This window comes from Panulirus ornatus, chromosome 1, assembly GCF_036320965.1.
Source record: "Panulirus ornatus isolate Po-2019 chromosome 1, ASM3632096v1, whole genome shotgun sequence".
In the NCBI taxonomy this organism is placed as follows: domain Eukaryota; kingdom Metazoa; phylum Arthropoda; class Malacostraca; order Decapoda; family Palinuridae; genus Panulirus; species Panulirus ornatus.
The window spans coordinates 54,229,751-54,249,242 of record NC_092224.1 but is presented as its reverse complement, the minus strand read 5'-3'; the positions used below and the strand labels follow the sequence as shown (position 1 = coordinate 54,249,242).

The 19,492-nt window shown below is 43.9% G+C and overlaps 1 protein-coding gene and 1 long non-coding RNA gene across 3 annotated transcripts in view; one reads left to right on the top strand and one right to left on the bottom strand.

Annotated features, from left to right (window-relative positions):
* Positions 1-19,492, top strand: part of LOC139749023 (uncharacterized) — a 1,138,420-nt gene that overhangs the window by 259,067 nt on the left and 859,861 nt on the right. The gene's annotated exons all lie outside the window — the stretch shown is intronic.
* Positions 1-19,492, bottom strand: part of LOC139749009 (uncharacterized) — a 557,044-nt gene that overhangs the window by 86,506 nt on the left and 451,046 nt on the right. The window contains exon 5 of the mRNA XM_071662391.1: positions 3,951-4,154. Coding sequence (XP_071518492.1) covers positions 3,951-4,154 — 204 coding nt within the window. The remainder of the gene's footprint in view (positions 1-3,950; positions 4,155-19,492) is intronic.

Here is a 19,492-nt window from a genome sequence, read left to right as displayed (position 1 = left end):
TGAAACCACACTGCTCTTCCCCAATCTGATGCTCTGTACATGCCTTCACCCTCTCAATCAATACCCTCCCATATAATTTACCAGGAATACTCAACAAACTTATACCTCTGTAATTTGAGCACTCACTCTTATCCCCTTTGCCTTTGTACAATGGCACTATGCAAGCATTCCGCCAATCCTCAGGCACCTCACCATGAATCATACATACATTAAATAACCTTACCAACTAGTCAACAATACAGTCACCCCCTTTTTTAATAAATTCCACTGCAATACTATCCAAACCTGCTGCCTTGCTGGCTTTCATCTTCCGTAAAGCTTTTACTACCTCTTCTCTATTTACCAAATCATTTTCCCTAACCCTCTCACTTTGCACACCACCTCGACCAAAACACCCTATATCTGCCACTCTATCATCAAACACATTTAACAGACCTTCAAAATACTCACTCCATCTCCTCACATCACCACTACTTGTTATCACTTCCCCATTAGCCCCCTTCACTGAAGTTCCCATTTGCTCCCTTGTCTTACGCACTTTATTTACCTCCTTCCAAAACATCTTTTAATTCTCCCTGAAATTTAATGATACTCTCTCACCCCAACTCTCATTTGCCCTCTTTTTCACCTCTTGCACCTTTCTCTTGACCTCCTGCCTCTTTCTTTTATACCTCTCCCACTCATTTGCATTTTTTCCCTGCAAAAATCGTCCAAATGCCTCTCTCTTCTCTTTCACTAATAGTCTTACTTCTTCATCCCACCACTCACTACCTTTTCTAATCAACCCACCTCCCACGCTTCTCATGCCACAAGCATCTTTTGCGCAATCCATCACTGCTCCCTCAAATACATCCCATTCCTCTCCCACTCCCCTTACCTCCTTTGTTCTCACCCTCTTCCATTCTGTACTCAGTCTCTCCTGGTACTTCCTCACACAAGTCTCCTTCCCAAGCTCACTTACTCTCACCACCCTCTTCACCCCAACATTCTCTCTTCTTTTCTGAAAACCCCCACAAAGTTTCACCTTCGCCTCCACAAGATAATGATCAGACATCCCTCCAGTTGCACCTCTCAGCACATTAACATCCAAAAATCTCTCTTTCGTGCGTCTGTCAATTAACACGTAATCCAATAACGCTCTCTGGCCATCTCTCCTACTTACATACGTACACTTATGTATATCTCGCTATTTAAACCAGGTATTCCCAATCACCAGTCCTTTTTCAGCACATAAATCTACAAGCTCTTCACCATTTCCATTTACAACACTGAACACTCCATGTTTACCAATTATTCCCTCAACTGCCACATTACTCACCTGTGCATTCAAATCACCCATCACTATAACCCGGTCTTGTGCATCAAAACCACTAACACACTCATTCAGCTGCTCCCAAAACACTTGCCTCTCATGATCTTTCTTCTCATGCCCAGGTGCATATGCACCAATAGTCACCCATCTCTCTCTATCAACTTTCAGTTTTACCCATATCAATCTAGAATTTACTTTCTTACACTCTATCACATACTCCCACAACTCCTGATTCAGGAGTAGTGCTACTCCTTCCCTTGCTCTTGTCCTCTCACTAACCCCTGACTTTACTCCCAAGACATTCCCAAACCACTCTTTCCCTTTACCCTTGAGCTTCGTTTCACTCAGAGCCAAAACATCCTGGTTCCTTTCCTCAAACATACTACCTATCTCTCCTTTTTTCTAATCTTGGTTACATCCACACACATTTAGACACCCCAATGTGAGCCTTCGAGGAGGATGAGCACTCCTCGCGTGACTCCTTCTTCTGTTTCCCCTTTTAGAAAGTTAAAATACAAGGAGGGGAGGATTTCTGGACCCCTGCTCCCGTCCCCTTTAGTCGCCTTCTACGACTATCTATCCATCTATCTATCTATCTATCTATCTATCTATCTATCTATATATATATATATATATATATATATATATATATGTTATGGAAAGGTGTGTGGGGCCTGGATGTGGAAAGGGAGCTGTGGTTTCGGTGCATTACACATGAGAGCTAGAGACTGAGTGTGAGTGGATGTGGCCTTTCTTCGTCTGTTGATGACGCTAACTTGCTGATGCGGGAAACAGACGAAACAAATTCCAGACCAAAATTTTCGAGTCAGTTTTATAATTCTGAAAAACTGAACAGTTTCATGAATCATCACAGATTCTGAAATACTTCACATAAACCAATGAAAAAGTTGATAATACTTAGAATACTTCTAGATTTTACTTTAGAGGTTTAACAACCTCATTGTTGTTCTCACTCGCTAGCAGACAAGTCGTCGGAGTAGTACAGTTACCAGCAGACGACATGTAGTTAAGGTAGTCGTAACAACGTTCCAGAGCGATGGTAATGTCTACTGGTTCAGGCTACATGCTGGTAGTTACATGTTATAGTACCTGTGAACCTGGTACTATAATAACTGTACCTGGTATTTCTCGGATACCTACTATGTCTGTTTGTCCAGATTTAGATCTTTCGGCGTTGTCCTTGTACTTACACCGGCCTGGTGATAGTACTTACACCGGCCTGGTGATAGTACTTACACCGGCCTGGTGATAGTACTTACACCGGCCTGGTGATAGTACTTACACCGACCTGGTGATAGTACTTACACCGACCTGGTGATAGTACTTACACCGACCTGGTGATAGTACTTACACCGGCCTGGTGATAGTACTTACACCGGCCTGGTGATAGTACTTACACCGGCCTGGTGATAGTACTTACACCGGCCTGGTGATAGTACTTACACCGACCTGGTGATAGCACTTACACCGACCTGGTGATAGTACTTACACCGACCTGGTGATAGTACTTACACCGACCTGGTGATAGTACTTACACCGACCTGGTGATAGTACTTACACCGGCCTGGTGATAGTACTTACACCGACCTGGTGATAGTACACCAGCCTGGTGATAGTACTTACACCGACCTGGTGATAGTACTTACACCAGCCTGGTGATAGTACTTACACCGTCCTGGTGATAGTACTTACACTGACCTGGTGATAGTACTTACACCAGCCTGGTGATAGTACTTACACCAGCCTGGTGGTAGTACTTACACCGTCCTGGTGATAGTACTTACACTGACCTGGTGATAGTACTTACACCAGCCTGGTGATAGTACTTACACCAGCTTGGTGATAGTACTTACACCAGCCTGGTGGTAGTACTTACACCGTCCTGGTGATAGTACTTACACCGGCCTGGTGATAGTACTTACACCGGCCTGGTGATAGCACTTACACCGACCTGGTGATAGCACTTACACCGACCTGGTAATAGCACTTACACCGACCTGGTGATAGTACTTACACCGACCTGGTGATAGTACTTACACCACCCTGGTGATAGTACTTACACCGACCTGGTGATAGTACTTACACCAGCCTGGTGATAGTACTTCTGCCTGGTGATAGTACTTACACCTGCCTGGTGATAGTACTTACACCGGCCTGGTGATAGTACTTACACCGACCTGGTGATAGTACACCAGCCTGGTGATAGTACTTACACCGACCTGGTGATAGTACTTACACCAGCCTGGTGATAGTACTTACACCACTAGTACTTACACCGACCTGGTGATAGTACTTACACCAGCCTGGTGATAGTACTTACACCGACCTGGTGATAGTACTTACTTCTGCCTGGTGATAGTACTTACACCTGCCTGGTGATAGTACTTACACCGACCTGGTGATAGTACTTACACCAGCCTGGTGATAGCACTTACACCGACCTGGTGATAGTACTTACACCAGCCTGGTACTGGAACTTGCACCAGCCTGGTGATATACCTACAGCTCCCTGGTGCTTGTACTGTTCCTTACATCAACCAGGTACTAGTGCTCGTTAGAGGCTGGCACTTGTACTCTCAGGAGCCTAGTACTCAGAAGCCTGGTTCCTTGTACTCACAGGTCATGTCGAGGGAGACGGAGGCGGTGAGGGGTGGGGTCAGGTTGGAGTTGCTGGCCCTGCAGGTCAGGGCCCGGTGCAGGTCCTCCCGGGTCAGGCTGGGCAAGACGAGGATATTCCGGGTCACCTGACCTCTGACCTCGTCCACTACGTCATCCAGGAGCGAGTCTCCGTGCCACCACGTGACCCGAGGTCGGGGCCATCCTTGTAGAGAAAAAAGAAAACGGAAGAAAAAAAATAGAGCACTTTAGAAGTAACTTATAATTTCGTAAGTAATGAATAATGGTTGGTATATACGTAAGTAGGACACATGCAGGCATCGCAGGCTCACCTGATGGTTGAGGGCATCACGCCTCTTGCTAACGTGTCATTCGTAATATGATTATATACTAATAACTCGTACCTGAACATACATCTGCCTACTCCAGGTGTCATCAGAAGAGGAGTTGGTTCGAGCGTATGGTACAGCGTAGCGGTAGTGGTGGCTTGATCAGCTGGAGATCAGCTGTGCTTCTTAGTATATAAAGAGAATAGTCTTCTGGAGTTCTAGATCAGAAGAGGCACTGCTATGTTATAGGGAAGGTGTTCTGTACGGTCGACCATTTGTTGTGTCGGGACAGACGACAACGCTAGGGTGAATGTGTTCGTAACGGCCTACCATATGTTGTTCAACAGCACAGCAACACAAGGGACAGGTTATCTGGTACGGTCTGTCATCCTGTGTTCAACAACAGACAGCAACACTAAGGGCAAGGTGTTCGACGCAGTCAGACATCTATTGCTATCAAAAGTACAATGTCCCCCCCCCCCCTCCACACACACACACACACACACACACACACACACACACACACACACCTCCTCCTCCCTGCATCACACGTAAGGATCGTGGTTACAGGAATGTGTTAAACCGCTTCTTCTCTTCTGAACAGTTGCTCCGTTTATACCATGGATTGATTCGTCCTTGTATGGAGCACTGCTCTCACATCTGGGGTGGTTCTAGCTGTGCATCTTTACTTCACAGAGTTGAGTCAAAAGCGGTACGGCTTATGAACTGTCCCAGGCCAATTTCCAAACTTGACCCCCCTTTACCTATACCGCAATGTTGGTTCACTTTCCCTCTTCTATATGTATTATTTTGGTTTTTGCTTCCGTGAGCTGGCTGCTTGTGTACCCCCACCACTAGCTACAACACGCAATACTCGGCAAGCTGCTGCGTCACATGATTACTGTGTGACCATCGGCGACTCAAGGGTGGGCCGTTTTGATACCTGCTTCTTTTCCTACACGTCGAAGCTTTGGAATTTTCTACCTTCTCATTTCTTTCCCAATACCTATGACCTGGCGTATTTCAAAAGACAGGTCTTTCACTTTCTCAAAAATTGATAAATACTTTTCTTTGTCTTTTCTTTTTTTCCCTTCCATAATCCTCTCTATATTTCACTTAAAACCCGGCCTTAATGTGCCTTCGGCTGTGACTGACTGGAGCCTTCAACATAAAATTTTTTTTTTTTCAGAATGTGACCATTGTTTTCAGAAAAACATCAAAATCACTTATTAGGATATAGTTTCGTTCTCATTTACATAATGTAAATGAGAAACTGAATCCAGCAAGCGCTGGAATCCCTCAGTGTGTTTATGATGCGTGGCGTTTGGTCCACGTGACCTAACTCGTCACCCGGACGAGGCACGTGATCTAACACGTCACCCGGACGAAGCACGTGATCCAACACGTCACCAGGACGTGGCACGTGATCCAACACGTCACCCGGACGTGGCACGTGATGCAACACGTCACCCGGACGTGGCACGTGATGCAACACGTCACCCGGACGTGGCACGTGATCCAACACGTCACCCGGACGTGGCACGTAATGCAACACGTCACCCGGACGAGGCACGTGATGCAACACGTCACCAGCACGTGGCACGTGATCCAACACGTCACCCGGACCAAGCACGTGATCTCACACGTCACCAGGACGTGGCACGTGATGCAACACGTCACCAGGACGGGAACGATATTGGAAGCAAGAGAGTATTTCAGTTGACATCGTCCGTCTTTCTATTTCTATGAAACAAATTCATCTGTTCCCGGGGCTCCCGTGCTCAGCCCAACGTTGCTGATCGTGAGTCACAGAACCCGTTCACTGCTCCTCTTAATGATATGAACCTGGACACTGTACACTGGCTGAGCTGCATCTTACCACACATTCGAAGATTTAGTCTTTAGAGTATAATTACCTGCATTTCTAGTATATATATATATATATATATATATATATATATATATATATATATATATATATATATATATATATGAAGTGGAATGATATGATAGAGCTAGTGATAGATGTGTAAGGAAAGCTAGAAATGACGTCTGGTCCTCAACACTGCCATCTGCACTTATCCCAGCTCATCCACCTGGTATGGTTCAACCTCAGTCACCTGACCATGAAACCCAGGACGACCACAAGGTTAGGCCAGAGAGCGTGAGGCAGGCAGGGTGGTGGTGATGGCACACTAGGAGGAATGAAGTAATTCGACCCGCGCCAAAGTCGGCAGCCAACCCGCCGCTGCCCTTGAGAAAAATGCGTAAAATACGGAAGGAAAGAAACGTTAATGGCCGGGTGTTTCCGCAGTTTTTCTCTCTCTCTCTCACTCACTCTCTCTCTCTCTCTCTCTCTCTCTCTCTCTCTCTCTCTCTCTCTCTCTCTCTCTCTCTCTCTCTCTCTCTCTCTCTCTCTCTCTCTCTCTCAAGGCGTCAGGAGTCATGACCGGGAGAGGAGGGAATTACAGGTCCGTGGTGTGAGTTTCTTGCTCCGCCGGTCATGGATGTGTTCCCTGCCTCGTGTGATGAATCGCAAACCTTCTCCAAGTGTTGTTACTCGGCCTGTGTTGGCTGGAGGTCGGCGATGCGGCTCGCACTTTCTTCCCGCCGGTGGGTTGGGTTACCCCAGAGGCTGTGGCCCTCCAGGCTTCTTTCAGGACTTGAGTTCCGCCTTCCGGCAGCCAAGGGAGAGTCAGGTCTGAGGAGGTCGCGCGCGCCTCGTCTCAGTACTTGGCCGCGTGTTGTGAGGTTCTGGAGGGTGACCATTGTCACTTGAAGCGTCGAACCACTTTTCGAAGCGACTCGAGTCATTGTCTCGCTAACTTTTTAGAATAACTTTTTCGACTCCTCTCGAATTCCTGTGTCTCGTCAGCCTTCGAACAAACACCCCCCCAGTGAAGCTTCGAAGCACTGTTCGGCGAAGCCTCGAGTCACTGTTCCAACGAATCCTCGAAGCACAGTGTAGTAACGGGCTTTGAGAGAAAATGGGTTTCGCACCGGACACAGCCACGCCACAGCCTCCTGTTTTCTAAACACAACTGGCAACAGAAATCGTGAACTCTGGGAAATTCTATGAGACACAGAAAGCTGGAACTTGATACGAAGACATTGCTGCACAGCTCCACTGTATCGTGAAAAAAAAAAAAGAAGTAATAATGCCTCCCCTAAGTCAAGGTGCGGTGTGTGCTGGCGGTGGCTCATTAAGACCCAGAAGAATTACATCTTCACGCGACGGTATTGATGCAGGGAGGGTTGACATGCTACTCACGCTGCAGTAACTAAACCGCCAGGCAGTCCAGCAGGAAACAATGACCAGAACTGATGGTTTAGATTCATAACCCAGACATTAGTACGTGACGGAGGACAACACACACACACACACACACACACACACACACACACACACACACACACACACACACACACACACACACAAACAAACAAACAAACAAACAAACAAACACAGTTACTTATACTAATCTACTTGATAAATGTCTTGCCAGAAAATTAGACTCCAACCTGAATATGTTTGCGGATGATGCCGAGATCATGTAAGCGATAACGCTTGTATCAACTTGTAAGGAAACATTGAAAAACTCCCAGAGTTGGCCTGACACATGGCTGATGAAAGCCAACCCAAGTACATGCAATAAGGAGCGGACGCTGGGGAAGGAGGAGCACGAGAGGAATATTATCTAGCGGGAAATAAGCTGCAGGAATCTGTGTGTGAGAGAACCTGGAGATTCGACATCGTGCCCAGCGTGTCGCCAGAGCCCCATAATAAGAGAATAGTTCAGGAGACAAACTGTCTCCTGGTGAATATTAGAATGGCAGCCAGGTACATCTGGATGAGGAAGGTGTTAACCACGTCCGACATGAGGTCACAACTAGAATATGCTTCTTAGATTTGGCTGCAGTGAGTGATGGAGAACAGAGAACTAATTGGGAAGATTCATAGGAGGCCAAGACAAATGGTACCAGAAGTAAGGTTGCAGAGTTATAAGGTGAGGTTAGGGGCATCTAGTGTGTCCACCTAGATAGAGAAGAGTAAGGGGCGACCTGATCACAACTTAAGAAAGAGTATGGGGCGATCTGATCACAACTTAAGAAAGAGTATGGGGCGATCTGATCACAACTTAAAGAAGAGTAAGGGGCGACCTGATCTCAACTTAAAGAAGAGTAAGGGGCGACCTGATCACAACTTAAGAAGAGTAAGAGGCGACCTCTTCACAACTTAAAGAAGAGTAAGGGGCGACTTGATCACAACTTCTAAGCTTTAATTATGTCAACAGTTGAAGAGTTCTTCGAATGATGCGAGGATAGATCACTGATGTTTCAAGGATCTGATGAAGAAGAGTTGAAGGTGAGAGTTGAAGTTGAGAGTTGAAGGTGAGAGAAATAAAGAACTCTGAGTACTGAAATACCTGGACCAGTTCAATCCTAACAAATCCAACGGCCCAGATAACTTAGTTCCAAGATTTTGAAAGGTCAGCAGACAGCTCATATACTCTACAACAAAAATATTCAACAGATCTCTATCGGATGGTCAGGTGCCAACTGACTGGAAACTTGCAAATGTTTTCAACTATATATATATATATATATATATATATATATATATATATATATATATATATATATATATATATATATATATGTATATATGAAATGAGACAAAAAGTGTAACTTGAACTACTACCACCCAATTAGCCTTACGTCAGTGTTAAGTAAAACGATGGGATAAATAATACGAGATCGAATTGTCACGCCTCTAGCTCACAAAATTATATCGGACAACCAACACGATTTCCACTATAGAAGATCATGACTGACAGATTTGCTGACATTTTTTTATTTATCAGAATTGGGACGAAAAAGTACCGTGTGATGTAGCATATTAGATTTCCAGTAGCCTTTCGATAAAGTACTTCTCAAGAGACTTTTACATAAACACACAGCACACGGAATCGGTGAAGAACTCTGTACATGGATCAGAGACTGGTTTACTGGAAGAAAGCAGCGTGTAGTATTGAACGGCGAAGCCTCAGATTGTTCAAGACGTAACGAGTGGTGGTGTGCCACAGGGGTCAGTCCTAAGCCTAATTCTTTTCATAATATACATTGGTGACCTAGAACTCGGCCACCTATCTAAGATATAGAAATATGCTGACGATATCAAAGTAGGAGGTAGAGCTGTGAACAGGCGGGACTGGGAAATGATTCAGAGAGATCTTAACGTACTAGAAGAGTGATCAGACAGATGGCAAATGAAGGTTAATGTAGACAAGTGTAAAGTTATGCACTTTGGAGACAAGAATATACATTGCTACTACAAACTACTTGGAAACTCTCTAAAGTAAATGAAGAAAAGGACCTTGGAGTTGTCATTAGCAACAATTTCAAGTGCACGAAACATTGTCAAGCAGCAAGGAAGAAAGGCAACCAAATATTAGGTTTCATAGCCAGGAACATCGATTATAAGACACCATAAATAAGTATCACACTTCATAATTCTCTAGTAAGATCACACCTGAATATGCAGTCCAATTTTGGCCCCCATACTATGAGAAAGACGAGGAAAAATTAGAATGAGTACAGAGACGCGCGACAAAATTGACCCCATCCCTTAGAAATCTGGCATACGAAGAGAGGCTAAAACGATTGGATCTCTTCTTCCTTAAAAATCGTAGACTTCGCAACGACTTAAACCAAGTGTTCAAAATATCTCTTCTTCCTTAAAAATCGTAGACTTCGCAACGACTTAAACCAAGTGTTCAAAATTCTGAACAAGTTCGGTAAAGTGAGTCACGAACATCTTTTCGAAATAGACGAAAGTACATTTACCAGGACAAATGGTATAAAACTCAAAGCTAAAAGATGTAGTACGGACGTGGGAAAAAGCTTCTTTTCCTATAGGTGTGTTGAGCTTTGGAATAAGTTACCGTCAGACGATGTGAATGCTAAGACTGTGAATACCTTCAAAAGTCCTGTAGACAAATATATAATGTATTCAGGTGTACTCTGAGAAAAACGTCAGAAATAGAGTGTATGATCGACAGCAGTAACGGGGACACTAGAAGGCTAATGTGCAGGAGCGGGGTGTCGATAGCTGAAAAATCTGCGGAGCGGAATTACATTTTCCTGTCAAGTTAGATTTTTTTCTTTACCAGGCAACCCAGTCGTGTGCCAATCAGGTCTTCTGTTGTCTGTCTTTCTCAAGGAAACACATGGCAACGAGAGGACATAATATTATGCAGGAACCTTAGTATAAGAAAAATGTCGAAACAATTCTACAATACTAGAAGATGAGGAGAATAAAATGAATGCTGAAAGTGTTAGTGTGGATAACATAATGAAGTTGGGAATGTTGTTTGACGGTCGAGAAAGTTAAAGAGATAGTGCCTCACGAGTGTGGAACTCCCATCCCGTACTCTATGTACTCGTAACTGAAATATACATAAAAGATATACATACTCGAGGGTACATATGAGCGAGGCACGCATTCTTGGAAACTATATGAAAAGATAAAAAAGTAACCAGTAAAAGGGCCTCGACCCACATCAAGTTGTTTGGTCCTGATGAAGTTTCCTCATATGTGTTGAAGAAGTTAGCAGATACGCTTGAAAGACCTCTTGAAATGATGTTCGATATGTCGTCGGAGGAAGGGAAAGCGTCGGGGGAGTGGAAGATGGCGAATGTCGTATCTGACCTAACGCAAAAAAGACTAGAAAGTTGTGATGAACCACGGACCAGTGTCCCTGGCGAGTATGGTCCGTAGAACCCTTGTGTGTGTGTGTGTGTGTGTGTGTGTGTGTGTGTGTGTGTGTGTGTGTGTGTGTGTGTGTGTGTGTGTGTTGGGGGGGGGGGGTCAGGAAACGAATGGATTCCTATTTTCGCAAAGGAGGAACTAGTTGAGTAAGAAAGAACGCGGACGGATTCAAGGAAAGGTCAGCGTACTTATCCCACTGGACATGTCTGAGAGTATGATCTCCATGCTCGACATAGGAGAAAGATGAGTATTTGAAACTGTACCATACAGGTGGCTGGTCAGGAAACCGGATCATGTGGAAGGCATGAGGGACGCGTTCTTGTAGTAGATGGATATATTTACCTTTGTAGAAGGGACTAATGAACGCATGTAAGAGAAGGCCACTCCAGATGGCATGGGGTCACCAGTGTCGTGCCGCAGGGCTGAGACTTGAGCACGCTGCTGTTCTTGTACGTAATGACCCCGCCGGAATGACTGGACTTATATCTGAGTATGTTTGCGGATGATTTCAAGGTCATGAGGGGAGTAAAGCGTAGTGTGGGTTGTATCATATTGCAAGGGGACCTAGACAATCGCCGGAGGTAGGCCTGGTGCATGACTGATGAAGTTCAATCCAAATACAGTACATGCAAGGCACTGTGGACGGGACTCTGTGAAAGTACGTCTCGATGCGAATATAATCTTGCATAAGATAAGCTCCAGGAGACTGTGTGTGTGTGTGTGTGTGTGTGTGTGTAAGGGACTTGAGAGTCGACATTTATGTGTAACTTGTCACCAGAAGGCAGCTTTATGAGCAGGGTTAGAATCGTGCGCAAGCAGACGGATAGAGATACATTGAGCCAACAGTTTACATCTTATTCTCGGCCAGAACTCGAATATTCCTCTATGGTTGTTCATCGTACTTACGATAACACAGTGAGCTAAACGAGGAGGTTAAGAGGAATAGAGCATAACAAAGAGACGAGAATTAAGAGAGCTGAGTTACAGTGAGAGGTGAGGGGCCATGAATTTGGCCACCCTAAAACAGTTAAGGGAAAGAGGTGATCTGAACAAAACTTTTAAACATTTGAACTAGTTGGATGACGTTAACAGTGAACACTTGGCCGAAAGATGCAAAGATATAACAACCAGAGGCCATGGCGTGAGATTAAGCAAGAATCTTGTCGCAAAGAGATGTAAAGAATTACTTTTACAGTGGTATAGCACAGTGGATGAATGGAATTAACCAACCGTTGAAAGTGTGAATGCTGGCTGAACACCAGAGTGTACAAAGAACGAGAGAAAGTTCAAAAGAATGAAGATCCACCAGTGTAGAAGTCCCTCCCCTCCCTGTACAAACAGATCGTTACAACTAGATAATTGCTCACTAAGAAACAGGAAAACCAACAGACTCGTGTACACAAACAACACACACACACTCTCACACACATGCTCAAACAAGCAACATATTCAGTAAGAAGCAACGGTGTGCTTTGTTTGCCAGCGTCGACTGCATTGTGCCCTATTTACAGCAAGGAGGGGAGTGATCACTCCGGGATGCCGGGGAAGTGAGTATTTGGCCAGGGAAAACCAGTGGAGTGTAAATGAAAAGAGGAGAGAGAAAGAGAGGCAGTGGGCCTGCATGAATGCTGGAGGCAGAGGAAAAATATAGAGTTCCCCAGCAGTGGACGGTGGCTGTTCATTCCCGTTCGCTCGTTCCAGTAGAACACATTTACTAAAGGGAATCAAGAGAAGTATCAGAAAAACCAAATATCCCAGTCAGTGAGGGATACAGAGACTGAAACTGGGGGAACAAAAATATGGAATTAAAAATCATGCTATGTTGCTGACGAGACAAGTTGTTGAGAAGGCCAGGGTAGGAGCCGTGAGAGGCTCCCACGACACATTCTGCATTATAGTTGAGGTCACCAGAGGTGTATATAGCAGGATATCAAGGCTATAAAGAGTAGGAAGCTAAAGTGAGAGAGAACCTGGGGGGTAAAGAATCATTTTGTTAAAAGAACAGAGGAAATTTTGTGGTTTTATAAAGCACTAACCCGAGGATTGGGTAGGTAAACAAGGGTTGTGAGGGGGCACAGTTTGAAGTGCTGCCTGGCCAGCTGACGATGTTGATGATGACAATGATGATAACTGTCGTAATAATGAGATAAATTGATAATGACAATAATATTGATAACGATACAGATGGTCTGTATGATAATGATGACGGTCATGCTTATGGTAATAATTCTGACTCGGTAGAAACTGTTGGTAGAACACAGAGCAATAAAAACGATAGCTCGATAGAAATTGATATTACTTGAGGCAGGACGCGGCACCAATGATCGCCATGTTAACGAGGGAAGGTAGTGAGGATAGACGAAGTGGGTTTCCATAGACGAGTAATCCAGTGTGGGGATGAGCAACGGGAAGTTCAGGGAAGAGTACTGACAAAATCTAATCTACTGTAGAAATTCCATATATCAAATACCTCCGTCATAAATGGGAAGAAGGTGGGGTGCTTGAAGATTCCTCTCAACTCAGCAGTTGCCCAAGTTGTCCCAGGATTGACTCGTTCTTAGATGGAGTATTGTACTGCGGTCGCATCTAGGTAGAGACCTGGGAGTCCAGACCCCATGTTCCTACTGGCCAGAGTTGAGGATGAATCAGACGAGGTTATCAGTTCTTCCAATCTGACTGGCCACGTAATGCAGGCCCCGTAACCCTGGGCAGGTGGGTGGGACCTTCCCCCCAACCCCATTGAGAGGAAATGTCCACTGTTATCATGGTAGTTATAACTTCAGACTGCTTATGTCATGCACCTTAATCCAAAGTTGAGTGTTTCAACTCCTCAGTGATAGCGATTCGTAGGAAACCCTATAGTATAGGATGACCAGGTTAGCCGCACCCGACACTCGCTTCCCTTCGTAGTTGCTCTACAAGAGGTTGGTATATTTACATTGATGATCAGTGCCTTGTTTGACAGGTCGGGAAGTAGGTGGTCATTGTCGTGAGTGTAATTATCGTATTGACGAACAAGGCGTTTCGGTGATTAGGCAATCGGTTCGTGCTGATCGACCAAGGTGTTCGTGAGTGCATGTTCTGAGGTGTCGCCTCGTTTTGCCGTAAATACGAAAAGACAGTTGCAACTCTGCAGGAATACCATCCTTAAACTTGAAAGATGATAGGATCAGATTCCCTTGCTTTAGAAGCCACTCTGACGTTAACCTGCGAATCAAACTAACGCCATGAAGTCGTCAGCTTCTTACGGAGTGTATAGCCGCCTTGACCGGTGAACAGGACAGGAAAATGTATGACACTCCCAGATACAGTTGATGGTCCCTCAGCAGGAAACAATGATTTGTGTAGTGTTTCCCCAAAATACAGATTAATGAAATTTAAAGGGAAACATGGGAATTTTGCTGTTATTCTATTTCGTTGTGGCATTGTGAACAATCAGAGCATAATTAGAATGCTCGTGTGGCTAAGGTTACTACGTAGTTGCGTGTATACCCGGTTAACCAGGTCATGTCATGCGGCCAGGGGAAGCCATGGGAAGGTGTGTGGGGCCTGGAGGTGGATAGGGAGCTGCATTACACTTGACAGCTGGAGGATGGATGTGATCGAATTTGGCCTGTCTTTGTCTGTTCCTGGCGCCTCCTCGCTAGCGCGGGAAACGGCAAACACGTATGAAAGAGGAGGATAAAAGACGTACATTTCATGCAAAGACCAGTAGGTAGGTATAGGTTCGTCGAGAAGGAATTACTATGTTTACAAATGTTGAAATCAAAATAGGGTAGGGTATTATTTTTGTACTTACAGGTGCTTACAAGGGGAAGTGTGTTGGTATGCTGAAATTCAGATGAATTAAGTTGAAGGGAATATCCCTCGTAGATTTAAAAGGAAATACGAATCATGTACATATTCTCTATAAAACGAATAATTAAACTATAATGGATACCGTTCCGAGCCACCTGACTTCATGGTGACATACAAAGGCATCAGCTTGTGTTGGACCTCGTGAGGAACCCATCAGTTTAGCCTGACTGTCGCTACACATACTCTCTGTAGGAAGGAGAGCTCTCAGGGAATAATCCCCCTTAAGCCCCTTTTAGCAAACTGTACGTAATGCCGGGTCGGGACCCAGGTACATATAACTTCGAATAGGTTTCATTATCAGTAACGCTACTCGCTTTTAGCTTCTTGTGTAGGAACCCTGCAGCGCTCAGGAAGCTGGCCACGTCCACGCGGCGGGACCACAGGTCATAAGGTGTACAGATGCTCTGTGTATGTATATGTGGTGTATATGTGGGGCAATTGAACTGTTATAAGTGTTCGATGTTTTCATTGTGTTGGTCGCATCATGGGCATGAAGAGTCGTCAGGTGTGTTGAATCAGTGTTTGCAGCGTTGTAGGGATGGGTGATGTCATAGGCAACAACAATATGCAATGTATATATATATATATATATATATATATATATATATATATATATATATAGGACAATATGTGGTGTGAGGTGGATTGATCGAGTAAGTAATGTAAGGGTAAGAGAGATGTGTGGGAAATAAAAAGAGCATGGTTGAGAGAGCAGAAGAGGGTGTTTTGAAATGGTTTGGGCACATGGAAAGAATGAGTGAGGAAAGATTGACCAGAGGATATATGTCTCAGAGGTGGAAGGAACGAGGAGAAGTGGGAGACTAAATTGGAGGTTGAAAGATGGAGTGAAAAAGATTTTGAGTGATCGGGGCCTGAACATGCAGGAGGGTGAAAGGCTTGCAAGGAATAGAGTGAATTGGAACGATGTGGTATACCGGGGTTGACGTGCTGTCAATGGATTGAACCAGGGCATGTGAAGCGTCTGGGGTAATCCGTGGAAAGTTCTGTGGGGTCTGGATGTGGAAAGGGAACTGTGGTTTCGGTGCATTATTACATGACAGCTAGAGACTGAATGTGAACGAATGGGGCCTTTGTTGTCTTTTCCTTGCCCTACCTCGCACACATGAGGGTGAGGGGGTTGCTGTTCCATGTGTGGCGAGGTGGCGATGGAAATAAATAAAGGCAGACAGCATGAATTGTGTACATGTGTATATATGTATATGCCTGTGTGTGTATATATATGTGTACATTAAGATGTATAGGTATGTATATTTGCGTGTGTGGACGTGTATATACATGTGTATATACACATGTATATACACGTGTATTTGGGTGGGTTAGGCCATTCTTTCGTCTGTTTCCTTGCGCTACCTCGCTAACGCGGGAGACAGCGACAAAGCAAAATAATAATGATAATAATATGTGTGTGTTTGCGCGTGTGTTTGTGTGTGTGTGTGTGTGTGTGTGTGTGTCTGTGTCTGTGTTTTTGTAGCAGTTTTTGTAAACGTATTTTGTTAAAGTGATGAGATTTATCAGATTCTGTCAGAATTTTTTTTAAGTTGTCTAATATCTTTTCTTATGGGTGGAGGGAGAGGCTGTGTAGGATGCCTCCTGGGGGTGATATCAGTGTTCCGATGTGACACCATCTCCAGGAACGTGTGTAGAGAGATCGATGGAGGAGCTGAGGATGACTGCCGTTAACTTGCCCTCCTGTTGGTTATGCCGTGATGCTGGGGCGTGTAGGTGTAGTGCTCTCTGTCTCTGACCGTGTTCTGGGTGTTGAGTTCTGGCTGGTGTTCCCTGATAATTAGTGATTCAGCGATATGTAGGTGTCTTGTGTCTTGCTCACGGTGTAGTATCCTTGTAGATTTAACAGTCGTCTCTCGTGTGAGGGCAGTGTACAATGTGCTTCTTGGTGACATGTAGGTTGATGGAGCCTTCTTGTAGGTGTAGGGTGAGTCTTCTGGATAGTCTACAGGTTGTGTTTCCTACGTAGTTCGTGTTAGTAAGGAGCTCACAGTCTCCTTGTTGACATTTGAATTCGCAAACTACGTTGGATTCTTGTAATGTGTCTTTTTTTTTTTTTTTTTTTGCTCAGCCGTTTGCTCACGATGAGTTTGGTTGCATTTTCGTTTCAGTAATTTACGTGATTTTACATGAGAAAGACAGGCAAGAGGAGGTTCTGATTGGCCCACGACTGGGTTGTTTAGTTAGAAAGAAAAGGAGTTTAACTTGACAAGAAAATGTAATTCCGTTCAGCAGTTTTGAAAAGCTATCCAACTCCCCGCTGGTGCACATTATCCTGCTAATGTCCCCGTTATCGCTGTCGTTTATTAGTTTATTTCTGGCACTTTCTTATAGGGTACCTGAATTTATGAAATATTTCTCTAAAGGACTGTTGAAGGTATTCACAGTCTTAGCGTTCACTACGTCTGACGGTAACTTATTCCAATGCTCAACACGTCTATAGGAAATGAAGCTTTTTCCACGTCCATACTACAGCTTTTAGCTTAGAGTTTCATTCCCTTTGTCTTGGTAACCGTATTTTCTTTCATTTTGGAGAGATGTTCGTGATTTACTTTTTCGAACTTGTTCAGAATTTTTGTAGTTGCTCTGATTTGTCCTTTTCTTCACCGATTCCATGTGCTTTGCGTTTGTAATGTAAAAGTCTTTTGTGAGTCACTTTATTGGAAGTCTTTTGGAAATCTAGATATACTACGTCAGACGGTCCTTTTTGTCCCAATTCTGACAAATAACATTAAAAAGATTCCATCAAATTCGTCATGCAGGATCTTCCTCAGCGGAAACCATGTTGGTTGACCGATATAACTTTGTGATTTAGAAACGTAATGATTGTATCTAGCATTATGTTTTTCCATCGTTTTACTTAACACTGACGTAAGGCTAATTGGACGGTACTTCAAGGTACACGTTTTGTCTCATTTCATATATATATATATATATATATATATATATATATATATATATATATATATATATATAGTTGTAACATTTGCAAGTTTCCAGTCAGTTGGCACCTGACCATCCGATAGAGATCTGTTGAATATTTTTGTTGTAGAGTATATGAGCTGTCTGCTGACCTTTCAAAATCTTGGAACTAAATTATCTGGGCCGTTGGATTTGTTAGGATTGAACTGGTCCAGGTATTTCAGTACTTCAGAGTTCTTTATTTCTCTAACCTTCAACTCTTCTTCATCAGATCCTTGAAACATGTACATTGGTTGTGGTATTCGAGATGTTTCGTCAATGAGTGCGGAGTTTTAAGAATAATTTAGTATGGTAGCCATTTCCATGTTGTCAGTAGTTAGTGTGTCATGTTCGTTTCATAATGGTCCAATTCCTTCTTTTACTATGTTAATTTGTTTTATATATTTGAAGAATTCCTTTGGATTGTTCTTAACTTTCAAGGATATTTTTTTTCTTCGTTGCGTTTACCCTGTCTTATGACCTTACAACCTGGCGATTCTTATCGGTTTCCATTGATTTGAATTTCTTATGTATTTTCTTCTTTGGGCAAATTAGTTGTTCTATTCTCCTATTCATCCATGATGGCTTGGAAATATTGCAAGTCCACTTCATAATCCGTGGAATATGTTTATTTTCAATCTCGAGTAATGTGTTTTTAGAATTATTACACATTTTCTCTACTGTGTGAACGTCAAGAAGTTTTTATCCAGAGTTGGTACTGCAAATTTCTTGTCCAGTTTGCTCTCCTGTAATGTGGGATCCAGAGTTTGTGTGGTTGATGTATGTGGAGACGATATCTCGTAGCACACGTTCATCTGTCGTGTATGCTCTTGGCATCTGGTTGCAGTAATATGTTTTGTGTTGTGTTGTGTTAGTTGTGGTTTTTGCCGCATGAAGCTTGTTTTGTAATGAAGTTTTTTGTTTATCGATGCCGGAGTTTTCGTATCCGTTGCTGATGAGGATCTGTTTAATACGCTTGCGCTTCTTGGTGAAAGATATGCCATTTTGATGCTGTCTTGTAATGCCCCGTGTCACCTGGTGTTAATAACTCTAGTTTTGTACTGTTGGGAACGTTCACTATCTGCATGTAAAACATCGGCCGAGGTCTGTGGGCTGTATTGAGAATGAAGCTTACGTAGCCATCAGTGTTCACCATGACATCTAAGAATGAAATCTTGTTCACGCTCGGTTCATGAGTGAATTTCAGAACGTGAGTTCTCTTCCATTGTTGTCTTCAGGTGGTTAAGGTGTGTTTTGTCTCTGCTGACTATGTGAATGTCATCGACGCATGTGCAGTATGTAGATGGGCGTAGTGAGTCTTCTTGCAGAACGCTGTTCTCAAGGTGACACATGCAGAATGCGACAACGATGCTAACTGAACAGCTAGCTCTGGCTACTCATTCTATCTGGCAGTATAGGTTGCTGCTGTGTGTCGGCATGAAACATGTGTAGTACGACTTCCAGTAGTTAATGTAGGGTGATGCGTGGCAGGCTTGGTGGGTGTAGTTCTGGCTAGTTATTTACGTTTTCGTCCATGAGGTCGATGGTGGGGGTCTATGAGAACGTTGGTGAATAGGCTTTCGACATCAGGAGCTG